The sequence below is a fragment of the Haliaeetus albicilla genome, chromosome 8 (assembly GCF_947461875.1).
Source record: "Haliaeetus albicilla chromosome 8, bHalAlb1.1, whole genome shotgun sequence".
NCBI lineage: Eukaryota > Metazoa > Chordata > Aves > Accipitriformes > Accipitridae > Haliaeetus > Haliaeetus albicilla.
The window spans coordinates 34779254-34793196 of NC_091490.1; the positions used below are offsets into that span (position 1 = coordinate 34779254).

Here is a 13943-nt window from a genome sequence, read left to right on the forward strand (position 1 = left end):
AGCTGTTTTTCTGATAGTTCTCTGAAATAAGAGTAAAAGCTAGAGTAATGCTAGTAACTTGTAAAGCAGTCATTTTACCTAGGTTTTGTTTTAGCCAACTGCGTTTCTGTGCTAGAGAAACTCTATATAAGCTGTATATCTTGGATATTAATGGCCTTGCACTGTCGATATATCATCTGAACTGAAGGACACAAACCAGCATCTTAATGTATGTATTTGGAAGAAATTAAGGTGATGAAGACTGCAAATCTGAGTTTATTGTGATTTTTTTTTTTTTTTTAATTTTAATGGAAAAATCTGAAGAGTACCCTAACTAGTTAACTGTAGCAAGATCCATTTGTGTAAATGTCAGACATAGCTGGTGATTTGGAGACCAGAGGAATGTAAATGCATCCAGGTTTTGTCATGTCTGATTTTAAGGGTCTTATTAGAATCCTTTTCCAGAAATTGCAGTCCTCTAGATCTCTCTTTGTGTAAGACTTTAAACATTTCCTTCTCTGTTGCTCTGTTTAGCTTTCCAAAATGTTTCCTTCTCTTCCTTGGTGCATCGCTAATATGATCATCAATGACAGTTATAAAATGGCTCAAAATGTTTTGAACTGGAATGAAATGTGTCTAATATTTTCTGGTAACTCCTCTTAAGCCATGGGGAACTCCCTTTGCATTGTCCAATCTTAGATTTGCTTTGTCAGGATAAACAACTTTTTTTTTTTTTTTTTTTTCCTCCCCTCACCCTCCTTAAGTGCAAAATGGGTGGACACTGTGTTGTATCAGCTCTGCTACATTAGGACACTTCTCCATGGTAAAATTTCTCAGGAGGCAGGAAGCAATAACCAGAAAACATGGCTTGAATAAAACTGTATTTTCCAAGTGATAGGTTTTACTGTGGAGAAGTTAAAGTGACAGTTAGTTTCCTGTTCACATTATTTCCTGTCCTTCCGTCTTCTTTCTGTCCTTTCCAGGTAGCCCAGATTTCTCCAGATAGCAATGTTAAAACTTCTGAGCAGAACAGAAAAGCTCCTTTGCATTTCTGTCTCAGTTAATCTCTGAGTGGTATCATCTCATTGCTCTGTATTTTGCTCCAGTGCATCCTGCTTTTTTCCACCCACACTAGCTGTACCTTTTCTTGCTTTGTCCATCTCCTTAGCAACGGCACCTGTCTGCTAAGAAGGAGACAGGGGATGATGTGTGGCCACTTTTGGATGAAATTAGTGTCCCAAGAACAACAGACCAAGACCCCGAACTTGCACAGGAGGATACAAATGAAATTCCTACAGAGCTTATGGCAGTGGTTAAGGTAGGGGCATTTTTCTCAGCTGTTGCTGTTGAGAGGGGTTGTTGTTATTTTTAGGTTATTTGAATAACCCTTTGATTGCTTTGACATATTTTTTTTAAAAGTGACTGGCAAAGAAATCACATCTGGCTGTTAGCATGGGCTCAGAGCTATACATTTTCCTCTTTGCTGTTGTTTCTGGTGTTATTGATGATCCACTAGTGCTCCACTGGCACGTCAAGGTATTGTGGAAACAAGACTATTTTGGCACTTTATAGATCAAGCCTGGCTCTTCTTCATTCCACTGCTTCCCCTCCATTCATGGCCCTGAGGGTTACTGGGAGTTACTGTGGGGCTACTCTGGATCACGCAGGCATCTTCCTGAGTTAGGAGGGTGGTTTTGGGAGGGTTGTGTTTTGGGCTGTGCTTTGAGGCATTATGTGTGCTAGTGTTGCAAGTTTACCACTTAAATTGTGCTTAATGATGAGTCTAATGGAGCCTGCAGCGTGGCACTTTGCAAACACTCTGCTCTGGGTTCAGCAGGGAGCCAGTATCACTCAGGATTTGTTGGGTCACAGAAGGGATTGCAGAGCTGGAAATGGGAGTGTGCCTACAAGGTTTTGGATAACCACAGCTCCTTACACATCTAGAGGTTGATAGTGGCTGAGACAAAGCTCTTTCTAGAAGGATCGGGGGAAGTTGTTTCTCAGATAGTCTAGAGCAGAGCTGGAAGAATTGGTGTCTCTGGGGGATGTTACCTGAAAGGGATGGACAGAAAGCAAGCTGGGAAGAGGGACCTTGAGACAGTGAGAGAAGAGGAAAGCTTCTGGTAGCAAGTGCAGGGATAAAGTACAGTGAGATGAGATGAGGTGGAGGCAGGTGGGTAGATAGCAATAGGGTCCTTGTGAGCAAACTTAAATGCTCCCATGCAAGTATTAAACTGTGTGAGTTTCAAAGTATAGGAATTTCCTAAATGGATCAGAGAAGTCCTGGGCACATTTTCTGTCCCTGACTGTGATCTCTGTTACAGTCTTTAGAAGAAGTGACAAGAATTTCTATTGAGGAAGACCGTGGGATGAAAAAATAATCCTGCCTATAGGCATTCGAGGGGGAAGGAATGCACCAGTCAACTAGTTACGAGGACAGACAGGAGGATTTCCTTCTCTGATTCCTGCTCATCGCTTGGCCTTGGGGTTTTGTGGCACTTGCAGCATCACCAAGTGGTATTCCCTCCTTTCCAGTTTTCACTGCTCTTTTTTCATTTCAAAGGTAGTGTTCTTAATTGTGTGAATCGGGAGGAAGAGCAGATACTGCCTTACTTCCTGCCCTTCACAGCACTCTAGGGTATCCTGTCTTGTTTGCCTCTTCTGTAAACTGAACAGCCTCTTTTTTTAAATTATTTCCATTCCAGCTTTTTCCAGTGCTAACAGACATTTTTAGTGTTCATCCTTGCACCCTGTCTGTTTCTGCTTTGCCGCGGAGTGGCAGCGACACTGCCTGTCCCCCATCAAGATAGCTGGGTGGCAAGAGGAGATGATAATAATCTTTTAACCCTGGTGGGTGGTTTTTTTTTTTCTTGTCCTAACACTCTGGTTTTTACTGTATGTTAGGCAGGGGTTTTCAGTGGGCTGGTGGTATCAAGCTGAGTAGTTGGTTAACTGGACTCCAGTGATGCCTGTCATTCAAATTATTCTGTCTTGGCATCCTGTCAGCACAGAATTTCTGCTGCGCAGCCATGTAGGTCTCCTTGCTGCTTCAGGAGCGCCTCATGGTCCCCTTGTGGGGGGGCAATTTAAATTGCTTAAATCTGCTTGTGTAAAAACAATTGTTTTTTTTCTTGGCTAATCCTCTGAACACACTCTCACCAAAGGGTGAAGCACCTCTGGATGGTGACTCACCCCTTCTGAAGATGGATGCCTTTCTTCTGCTGCCTTGAAAACAAAAGAAGCCTAGAGAGCAAGCACCTAATTTTTGAACAAATATGGTTGGGCAAAGTGAATTGCTGCTTGTTTGTCGTTTCACTGTTTTTCTCCTCCATGTTGAATTAACAAATACAAACAGTGGCTCTAGCCCCTGTCTATGGCTGAGACATGGGTGACCATCCCTGGAACTTAAGTTTAATTTGTATTCTTAAGCAAAAATTCATTTGACTCTATTGCCACTCCCTTCCAGAAACTCCCTCTGTCATTGCCATCGTTTGTTCTGCGTGGGGCTGCTGAGAGATGAGCCAGCTGTTAATTTTTTGCTAAGACATGGTGATTTGTATCTTGTAATAATTTGTCACTCTTTTCAGCTTGCTGTGCAGGAGAAGCTGCCCTTTGGCCAAGGTTGTGAGTAACTAGTATTTTTTATTTTTTTTTTTAAATCATCCAGTTGCTGACATTCCAGTTCTTTGTGGACTTTGAGAGATAATAAACATCAGGGCAGCTAATGAACTGAGTGTGTACTAATCACACCCTCTCCTGAGTTTTTTTATATACATTTGCAGACACCTCATTCTCTTGGAGAGTCCTCAGTGCCTGTTGTCTTATTCAAGTCAGTGGAAGACTTTTACACCTCCTTTATGTACTCCAAGCAACCAACAGAAATGAGCCAAGATGACCCTGATCAGATAGAAAGATTTTCCAACAAGGCCCAACTTCGTGAAGCTGTACATCCCTCTGTTCTACTTATGGCAATACCGTTTATGCTGGACAACCGTAACAGTACGAATAGATTTGTCAGTAAAAGTTAACACAGCGGAAAGCTGAGCAGTCTGTTACTGTACTATGAGTCTTGTAGTCACTACTGGGTGTCCTAGGACTGGTGCTGCTTCTTTGCTAGAACAGATGAAAATGTTGGTGTTTCTGTGGGATGGAGATGTGACAATAATAAATGGCTGGATGCAATGCATCAGTTTGACCTTTCTGCAGCAAAATGTATTTCTAAGTGTTTAGTGGGAACAAATGAATTGAGGGTTATTTCTCTCTCTGTTGATTTTTGTTGTCTTTTCTAGACTTTATGCTGCTTTCATGCAGAAGTCTTTCTTTCTCCACTCCATATGTTAGCTTGTGTTCGTTTCATACTGAGAGTCTCTCAATCTCCCAACCATAAGGGATAAAAGCATTTTTTAAACCTTATAAGGTCCCTATGTGAGTGTTCATCTTCCAAATGATGAAAGAATTTACAACACTTATATGAGAGTTGCCCAATTTATGAGGTAGATTAAGTGACTTGCCAAAGGCAGTGCCTGCTTGTGCCTTGGAACAGAGCTGTCTGCCATGTGTCTGGAGTGGATGCCCAGTTCTCCAGACAGGAGCTACTCAATTCACATCTGATTTCCCACCTCTGGGGAAATGGGGGTGAGCACTGGGAGGAGGAGGAGAGAAGCTCTTGGATTGTACTGTGTTGGGCTTGTCAAATAAGCGTGCAGGAGAAAGTCCCCTTGCCATGGCCTGGTAAGGTCCAGGCAAAAGGGATTTCAGTCTAAACTGGAGCTCTTAGAGTTGCCAAGGTAGATACCATCTTTCTTTTCTGTGTCCCTCCTTATGCAGATGAAGAGAAAATGAAGAACAAAGACCTTCCTGGGAGTCTTGCAGTTGACCTGTGCAGTGCCAGTGGGCTGTCTGACCAAGGGCCGTCTCAGAAACTGTATGTCCCTCCTACCACGCTATGTGCGGTGTTGGCAGCTGCACGCTTAGCCACTTCCAGTGACTACTTCCAGTGGCTCCCCAGCCTGAGAAGGAAGTTGTGAGAAGAAGGGAGAAGCTGGAGCAGCTGCTGAGGAAGGCTGCCTAGAGCAGCAAAGGCCTTCTGTGTGACTGCACTGTGATTTTCTTTGTTCAGAAACGTTTAATCCGTTGAAAAACTCTTGAGTCTGACATCATCTCAGATGTGCCCAGTGCATGTGATAAATGTTACTTCTACTTCCAGGAAAATAGTTTGGTTTTGTTGTACTGATTTATTGCTCTTTAATGTAATGGTTCAGGAGAACATCCAAGTGTCATATTGTGTTATATATCCTTTAAGTTTAGGAGAAGTAAACTGGCTACCCATCCCTCCATCCTTTGGTGCACGAGCAGTTTTGACATTGCGTGGGGAGGTGGGTTTGGGTTTTAACACAGTGGATGCTCTACGGGCTCCTCGCTGTTAGGAGAGTTGGTTGTATCCCAGCTCAGGCCTCAGTCCGCTTAAGTGCTGGTAACTTGCAAAAAGAAACGTCCTTCCCCAAGAAGATGATGCTCTGGTTTGTTGGTGAATTAGGATGCCACACATACAAAGCGTCAGGAATCCCATGTTACAGATCGAATGAGATCTATAAAGAATGCAGTGAGAGAAAGCTTGAAGCTTGATGTTGGCCATGTTATGTAGCTCCTTCCCTGTGGCAAGAAATCCTCTTCAGCTTGAGTTCGTTAATGCGGAGAAAAGCTGTGAAAATAGAAGTGCCCTTGTTATGAATGCTGGCATTCAGCTGCTTTGCTGGTGCCTAGACTGTTCCTCGGGTCTTCAGGGGCTCCAAGGGCTGCTCTGTGCCCACCTGCAAAGATGCCAGAGGTATGCTTCACTGCAGACCACCAAGAAAAGCTCAAGATAGGGTTTAACGTTAATATTGGAATGGGTAAAAGCCCAGCATAAGAGGTTGATTGGTTGGACTAGATGATCTTTAAAGCTCTCTTTCAACCCCAACCATTCTATCGTTCTGTGACTATTTTGTTTTAATTTCAGCATTTAAGGGTGTTTTTGGATGTGAAAGGGCTAAAAAAATGTAGAGAGAGAAAGAAAATCTGGGGCTTGTTAGAAAACAACCACACGGAAAGCTAATGAAGGGGGTGGAAGCAGAGAGGTAAGGCGCTATGGCTTGAGCAGGGGCTGTACAACCCTGCGGGGAGGTTGCCCGACTTCTCTTGTCCCATGTTTAGGCCAGGGAGTTGTCACACATGTTTGTCACCTAACGCAGGGAGCGGCTGAAATGGAGCTGAGGTCACTTACCCGGAGCTGTCTGGGTGATGGAGTGCTTGTCTCCAACACCACCCTCTCTGCTGCAGAAGTCCCCTTTTCGTTTCAGGGAGGTGAGGGCTGGGGCTGGTGTGGGAGACCCCCATGTCCTCCCTTGCCTGTCCCCTGGGCTGTAGCGGGGACCAGCAGGCTGGAGGAGCTGTCACCCTGTCCCCGCTGCTGCCGGGTCACTGCTAGGTGGCGGCCGAGGCCAGCTCTCGGCTCCCTTCAGCCGAAAGCTTCTCTGGGGGTCTGGGAAGGTGAGGAGCTGAAGATGATCCTGCTGGGTGGGCAGCGTCCCCATGCCCGGCTGGGGCTGCCTCCGTCCCCGCTCCTTGCCTGGGGCACGGCGGGTCCTGCGGCTGCCTGGAGGTCTAACTGGGGGCTTTGGGGGATGGGTTTCACTGCTGCTCAGGGTGGGCTGTCCCGAGAAATTGGGGATGGGGAGATGCTTATGGGGGTCTGGGAGGGGGGGGTGTCTGTGGACACTGGGGGCTTACATGTGTGCAGAAAGGGAGCAGGCAAATTTGTGGGAGGGAGCCAGAAAGTGTTAAGCAGCATCGAAGCATCCCATGGGACTTGGGAGCTACCCCATCTGCCGATTTTGGGAGGGAGGGAGCAAGCATATTCTGGGCTATTACCACTGCGCATCACCTTTTTTGCACGTTCTCCCTGGGTGCCTGTTGGAGGTGGGGTACAGGGCTTTGCTGTGATGCCATGTACCTTTTCTGATGCTTAACTGGTCAGGATTTTTTATTTTCCTATGAGTTTTTGCCTTTCCAGGTCTGCAAGTGATTGATTAGTTATTCACACCCTTTCAATCAAGATAAAAGATTGAAGAACTGAGCCTTAACCCTGAGCCTGGACCGCCCCCCCCCCCCCCCCCCCAAGCACCTGAGGGACAGAAAACCCACCCGGAGCCACTCCCCGGCAACCTGGGCTGATCTTCCCAGCTGTGCGGTGGCATCTCCCTTCCCAGAGCAGCTCAGGTCGTGTTTCTCATGCCCGGCGGGTCCCTGTTTGTACATTTGTTGCTTAAGGCAGTGGAAAAAGAGAAAGACGCCTCGGGGACTGGAAAGCGATGCTGTATTCGTGTCCCTGCTCCAGGGCGTTGCCGTGCCGGTGGCAGGCGGTGGAGAAGGAGAGGTGGCTGTGCCGGGGCCACGTGCTGTGGCATTGGGGTACAGCAGAGCAAGCGGTAAAGTTTGGAGGGACCCAACCCCACAGAGGTGTCCGATGAAAAGGAGGAAGATGTTCTGCCCTGCGACAAGTCTGTCTTTGCAGGTGTCACGTCCCTCCTGGAGGGGCTGGGCATCCCCCCATCCTCCTTGAGGAGCATCTCCATGGGGCACTGGGGGTCCTTTCACTGGAGCACCCAGTGTGGGTGCCCCTCGTCCCAGGGCGTGGGTGCAAAGGGTTCCTGCTCCTCCGAAGGAGAGCAACTTGCAGTGGAGCTGTTTTCCTCTCCTTCGCCCCCAGTTTCCACCCTCCATATAGCTATGGGGCAGCCGTGCTGCCAGCAGAGGTTATTGACTGGAAGTCCCCGGGAGACAGGACCAAAATGTTTAGAGCAAATTAAAAATTTAAAGGCGGCGCAGCTCTGCAGCTCTCCCTAAAAGCCAGGGTTAAGCAAAAGGCCAGTAAGGTGTGCACTCCGGGGACTCACTAATGGACTTGGGTGATGTGGGGGGTCTGGGGTCAGCCCTGCTGGGTGGATGGAGCCGGGGTGGGTGGCTCTCCTGGGCTGGCTGAGGTGGTGAGAAGTGGGTGCTGGCATTTTGGGGATAGAAATGTGGGGTTCCCTTGCCTGGGGCCATGCGTGTGAGAGCAGAGCCAGACCCAGACCCGCTCAAGAAGGACCCTGGTGCCCCCAGGGTTTGAGTGGGTCTGAAAAGGGTGAGGAGTGGTGCTCTGGGTAGTGATTTCATTTCAGGGGGCTGGTTTATGGAAGAGTTTCTTGTGGCGTCTTTGAGCAGCTGCCTGGCCATGGTGGTAATCGGGTGCTTTTGAGTTTTAAACGGGCTGTCAGGAAGCATTTGGCTGGCAGGGAGGAGGCTGGAAAGTGACAGCTCGCTTTGGATGAACAAAGTGCTGCGGAGGCGGCCAAATGCCTCCCTCCCATGGGCACCCCGGCGCGCAGCCAGGCTTGGCAGGAGCTGAGGTTAGGGTACCCAAGCTGCGTGCCGGGGACACAGGGGGGTCCCGGGCTGGTCCCTGTGATGGTTGCTGTCGCTGTGGCTGGTGCTATCTAAGTGTGGTTGAAATTTTCCAGATGGATGCATCAGCCAATCCCCTCCCCACCCCTCTGCACTTTTGGGTCAACCTGTGCTTTGCAAAGTGGGGTTCAATTCAGGAAGTCATTTGGGCTTAAAAACCAAAATCGATTGCTTCTGACCCCAAAAACCTTTGTCTTTTTATTTTTAGATGTTTTTTCAGATGGAAATTGAATCTTTTCTTGGTTTGGGGAGGATAAAAGTACACTCAACCCTGCATCAGATTGTTTCACTTGACCCACGAGTAAATGCTTTTCTTTCCTCTGACCTGGAAGGATTTCTTTTTCTTTCCATTTGGCAAGAAAAAGGAAAAAGCCAATTCTCGGTACAGGTCACTGCAAAACAAGGTCTGGAGCTGGAGCTAGCTTTTCAGCCTGAGCACTGTGCCAAAACCCATCAGCTCTTCCCACCACTCTGAAGCGCATGCACCAGTCCCTGGAGTGGCTCCCTTTTTCTTGCAGTAAAAAGCCCTGCTTTCCCCTGCATTTCGCTGGGAGCAAACGGCTGCCAGGCGGGAGAGCAGCCTCTGATCGCTGGGTTTCAGATGAGTAGAGATGGGGACAGTACTTGTGCCTTGCTGGCTTTTCAGAGGGTGACTTAGTGGCCACCCCCAGGATGGTTCATGCAAGCTAACTGCCACTTCTCTGCAAAAGCCTGTCTGGGGGGATTTGGGGGAGATGCTCCGATATTCCTGCTTGTGGCAAGGAGGATGAAGGAAAGCTGGGGCAGCAGTACTGCTGGAGCATCCCTTGGCTGGGAAACGTGGTCAGTGCTGCCTTTTAGTTGAACTGGGGGTGGATGGGGCTTGGTGCCAGCTGCGAGGGTCTGTGTGCACCCTGCCCTGCAGAAACAGGGGCTGCAGGTGTCCTGCTGAGCACCCACTTGCATCTGAGTGAGTCACCCCATCTCCTCTCCTGTCTCCTCTCCCATCTCTGTCTTGGACCCAGCTGCTTGGGTGTTGTTTCCAGTATCGGTGGCACTGCTCCAAGTGCAGCACCCAAAGGAGAGGGAGAAGGGGGGTCCTTGCGGGTGCTATGTAATGCCTTGAGCTCGCAGGCAGCGAGAGGAAGGGGCAAGCAGCATGTGGCACGGGCTGCTCTGCATCCAAAGTTTAGGGCAGTAGAAGTACCAACCCCTGGGGACCAGTTGGAATTGGGGCTCTTGCTGGTGAAACCCTTCACCGGCACTGCTGGAGGCAGGGGAGATTGGTTTCTTCCAATTGACGATGAGTTGGCAGGGCAAGTGAGGAGGGCTTGGGCCAGGCGAGGTTCCCCCCAGCCCCTGCTGCCCTCGCTTTGCATGTGTGTGGGCTCCTCATCCCCTCCCTGCTGCCAGGAGGTTTCTTTTCTGGTTCAGCTCTTCCAAGGCAGAAGCTGATTGCAGAGGGGTTGCGATCTCACTTGTGCTTTTAATCCCGCTGCTGTCAAGCTCCATTAGGAGGTTTGGCATCATCTTGCTACCTCTGGGGCCGGGCCGCCGCTCCCCCAGCCTGAAATGAGGACAAGTCTGGGCTACGCCGGAGCAGGCAGGGGCCAGGGAGGCAAGGGTGCTTTAGGGGCTGTCGCTGCTCCCGCTGCTCTCCCCAGTGCTTTCAGCCATTGAGGGAGCTGCAAGGAGGTGTGAGACCAGCTCATTTTGGTGGCCTGGTTGCTTTGGGAGCAGGATGGAGAGGAGCTGGGGTGGCAGCAAACCACCAGACATTGAGGGTGTTTGAAAACCTTTCAGCACTGCAGCCTCAGCCTGCACTCTTCTCCACACCAGGAGCGCGGCTGCATTTCGGTAACCCACTCACGACCTCCTCCTGCTCCCATCGCAGCAAATGTGGCTGTGTTCACACTGCGTGCAGCTGGGCATCCCTCCCCGTGCTGCTGCATGTGGCTCCCGGTGCCTCAGAGGGAGGTAAAGCAGCTGGAGAAGGTGATTGCGGGAAGGGGAGCTAATGGGCCAGAAACTGGGGCTGAGCATCCTTCCCAGCCTTGCAAGATGGGCTGCATGGCACAGTGATGGGAGGGGAAGGTGCTGTCACTCATCCCCACCCCAGCCACCGATGCTGTGTGGGCACCTACACAGGATTTCTAGGGTGCTGGAGCTTCAGGCACGAATGCTGTGGGGAGGTTGGAGGCTGCCCTAGGGCCAGCCCAGCTCATCATTGCTCTCCTGAGCCTGTTCACAGCAGTTTTGAAGCCCTGTCTGCCTGCAGGCTTGTGGCTACCTGGAAAGGAGCTGATGTATTACAAGAGCATGAAGAAGGGCAGGGAGGATGTGAATACAGAGAGCTGGAGCCCTGATGGCACCTGGGGGGTGGCTGGGTAGTCATCGGAGTAACACCTCTATTTTTCCTGACCTCTCTACCAGCTGTGCCTGAGGAGAACTGCCCTCGGCTGCCAGCACTGGGATTTGGCAGGCTCTGCCATGTTTGATTAGGGTCAGAGCATGGCTTTGAAAGGGTTCTGTGCAGCCAAGGAAGCTGGGGAGGGTTCTGCTGCAAAAAGAGGGGAGAAAACCTTCTGGGGGCTGCCACCACAGTGGAGATCCTCAGCCCTGCCCTGTGCTGGGGCTTAGGGATGCTGGTGCTGGTTGGGGTCAGGTTAGCACCTCTGCACCCTCTGCCCTGCGCTGGTGGCTCCTGAGCTTTTCTCTGGCCAGCACACGAGCCTGGCTTTGTCCCCATGGGTTTGCCCCGTGCTGCCATGTTGCGTGGACAGCCCGTGGCTGATCCCTAGGAGGATGCTCCTACCAAACTGCAGAACTTGCATTACCATGAGCCTGGAGAAGTGGTTGGTGTACATGTGGTAAGGTCACACTTGGCTGGAAGGAGTTAATTTTCTGCTCTGTCTGTCCTTCCTTCCCACTCGCCTGAGCATGGCCCAAACTCCTCCTGGCACTCGTGGGCTTCGATGTCTTGTCCCCACACCTGGCATTGGCCCTGCTTGGAGCCACATGAACCGCAAGTCCCATAGGGCATGTTTTCCCTACGAACCCAATGCTGTGGCCGTGCCTGCGGTGATCGATGAGCCTCTGCCAAGCAAAGCAGGGCTGTGGCTTGGCAGGCAGAGAGACCCCTCAGCCGATCGATGCACCGCTCTGCCCGAGGAAGTCCCCGGCTCGTGCGAGAGCCGACCAATATTTCCTCCCTGCAGCCCCTTTCCCCTAACTGGGGGCTTTTCCATGAGCACTGGGGCAGGGCAAAATCCCTGAGGGCTTCTTTTCCTTGCTGGAAAGCCCCAGGTTGCTCACAGGGTGCAGTGTTTCCTTCCCGGCACTGGGAAAAGCTGCTCAGCTCCATCAAATATTTAGGCTTCGTGTTCGTGGGAGGGCAGAAGGAAAGAGGTGACTTGTGGCAGCGCTGCACCCACTAGTGATGGGAAGAGCAGCGGAGCTTTCCCCATGGGACCCCCACGTTGGCCAGGGAAAATCCTGCCTCCCCACAGGCGCTAGGCAAGGTGGGGGTGAAAATCAGTGGGGTTTTTTAAATTTCTCAAAGTTTTCCACAGGCGCTGCCATTCTCAGAGCCGTCCCAGTGGATACAGCTGTTGCCCCAGACGTTGCCCCTTTCCGCCCTTTTTATCCCAAACTTGCCCAGATCCCCCTGCAAGGAAGCTTGCTCCCTTTGCACAGCTCACACTGTGTCTCCCGGGAAGGATGAACCTGGAAGGCTGTGTTTACACAGCTCAGGGCAAATGTCCCAAGTTTTGGCTGAACAGTCCAAAACATGACATGGGATATTTTCCCGGCATCTTGACTATCTTGGGGTAAGGTAAAGTGCATCCGCAGCCCCTGGCAGGGCTTAGGAGCATACAGATAAAGCTCCACATTGCAGATTTGCCACTAAACAAGGGAAGTAACTAAGACGTATGGTGAGCAGCCAACGGCTCCTTAACTGGGCACTTAAAAATCACAGCACAGGACAAACACCCCCCCCCCCCCCCCAAAAAAAACCCCCACCCTCTGCTGACTGCTCTATATGTGACTTTAAGTAGCTCATAAATCAGAAAAAGCAGCCCTGGCCTGGGGCTGGAGAGCCTGCTGTGTGAATACCAGGCAGCCAGGATGCTCTCTGGGTGCTTTGCTTTGCACATGCTGCTGCTCGTGCTGCCGACAGCTGCGAGGGCCCCTTGGCACCGGGGATGTGCAAGGCTTGTGCACCCCAAGGTCTGCACGGATTTCCCCTCGGTAGCTTCAAGTGCTGTGTCTGGGTCCCCTCCAGCTCTCCCGCTGCTTCCCATGCCCCTGGGATTGGGGTAGCGAGCCAGCTCAAGGAGGGAAGTCAAAGCGGCTCTCAGGCAAAGCTCTTGCTCCCAGGCTGATGCTCTGGGAATGCGATGGGTTAATACTACGCTGCTGCCTAATTGCAGTCCAGAGCTGTAAACATCCCCCCCACCCCCGGAGGGGAGGGGGAATATTCATTGTATCTCTGGATGTAAAATACACAAGAGCTGAGCTTTAATGACATTTATCTTTGTTTGGGAAGGAGACAGCGTAACTCTTGCCTAACGATATTATCCGAGGCTCGTTCTGCCTCTCCTCCAGCGCAGAGACAGATGCCACTGTGGCGGCCAGCCCTGTGTTCCCCCGTGTGTCTCCTGGGCAGCCCTGGCCCTCGCCACCCAGATTGGAGCTCCTAGGCGGTCGCATGTGATGAGGAAGGATCCTTTTTTTGGGGAACGCAACCTCCCTTGACCAGCTCCCAGGAGAAAAAAAAAAACATCTGCCCCATGAAATGGGTGCGCAGGCAGCATGGGATTGGGGGGCTGTCTCCTAAACATATCGGGTTTGGGGGTGTGCAGCTGCGCAGGGACCTCCTGTGACACTGATTCCTGGGCAAGTGCGATCCCTGGGTTGCACGACGGGCATCGCTCGGATAACGGGGAGAAGTCGGGATTGCTGGGCAGCTCCTGCTGAATGTTTCCTGTGTGGTTGGGCTTGTTTTCCAGTGCTTGTGCAGGCAAAAGCGAACCCACCGCGGTGTATAATGACTAATTCACATCTGGCCGGCATGTGCTGCGGAGGGGAAAGCTGTGCATTAACCCTGCGCTCCCCAGAGCCCTCCCCAGGGAGCAGGCAGGCCTGGGAGGCTGCGGCGATGCGCTCCCAGGGCCACGCAGGGAGGGAAGAATGTGTGGTGGGGGCATCACGGCATCACGCTGAGATGCTGTACCCAGCTCTGTGCGTGCTCCTGCCCCCCTGACCAGAAACACAGGAGGGCTGAAGGTTGCTCTGGCCGACTCCCAAGGTCCTTTCCATGGGCTAATGCCTCCATTTACAGCCCAGCAGCCCTGTTGTCTGGAGTGCACAAGGCAGGGAGATAGCTTCAAACCCGTGAGGAGCGGGCTGGACGCTGGCGGGGATGGCATTTTGCCCTGTCAGGCTTTTTCCAATTGATACAGCTACCCCAGGCTCTGATAAAAATGAAAATAAAAGCA

At 51.0% G+C, this 13943-nt stretch overlaps 1 protein-coding gene across 2 annotated transcripts in view; it reads left to right on the plus strand.

Moving 5' to 3' along the window:
* The window catches only part of TDRD5 (tudor domain containing 5), a 30434-nt gene extending 25187 nt beyond the window's left edge, over window positions 1-5247 (plus strand). For both annotated transcript variants that reach the window (XM_069789701.1, XM_069789702.1), the window contains exons 10-12: window positions 1148-1297; window positions 3762-3978; window positions 4807-5247. In XM_069789701.1, coding sequence (XP_069645802.1) covers window positions 1148-1297; window positions 3762-3978; window positions 4807-5006 — 567 coding nt within the window. In that variant the 3' untranslated portion in view covers window positions 5007-5247. The remainder of the gene's footprint in view (window positions 1-1147; window positions 1298-3761; window positions 3979-4806) is intronic.
* Window positions 5248-13943: the final 8696 nt, after the last annotated feature.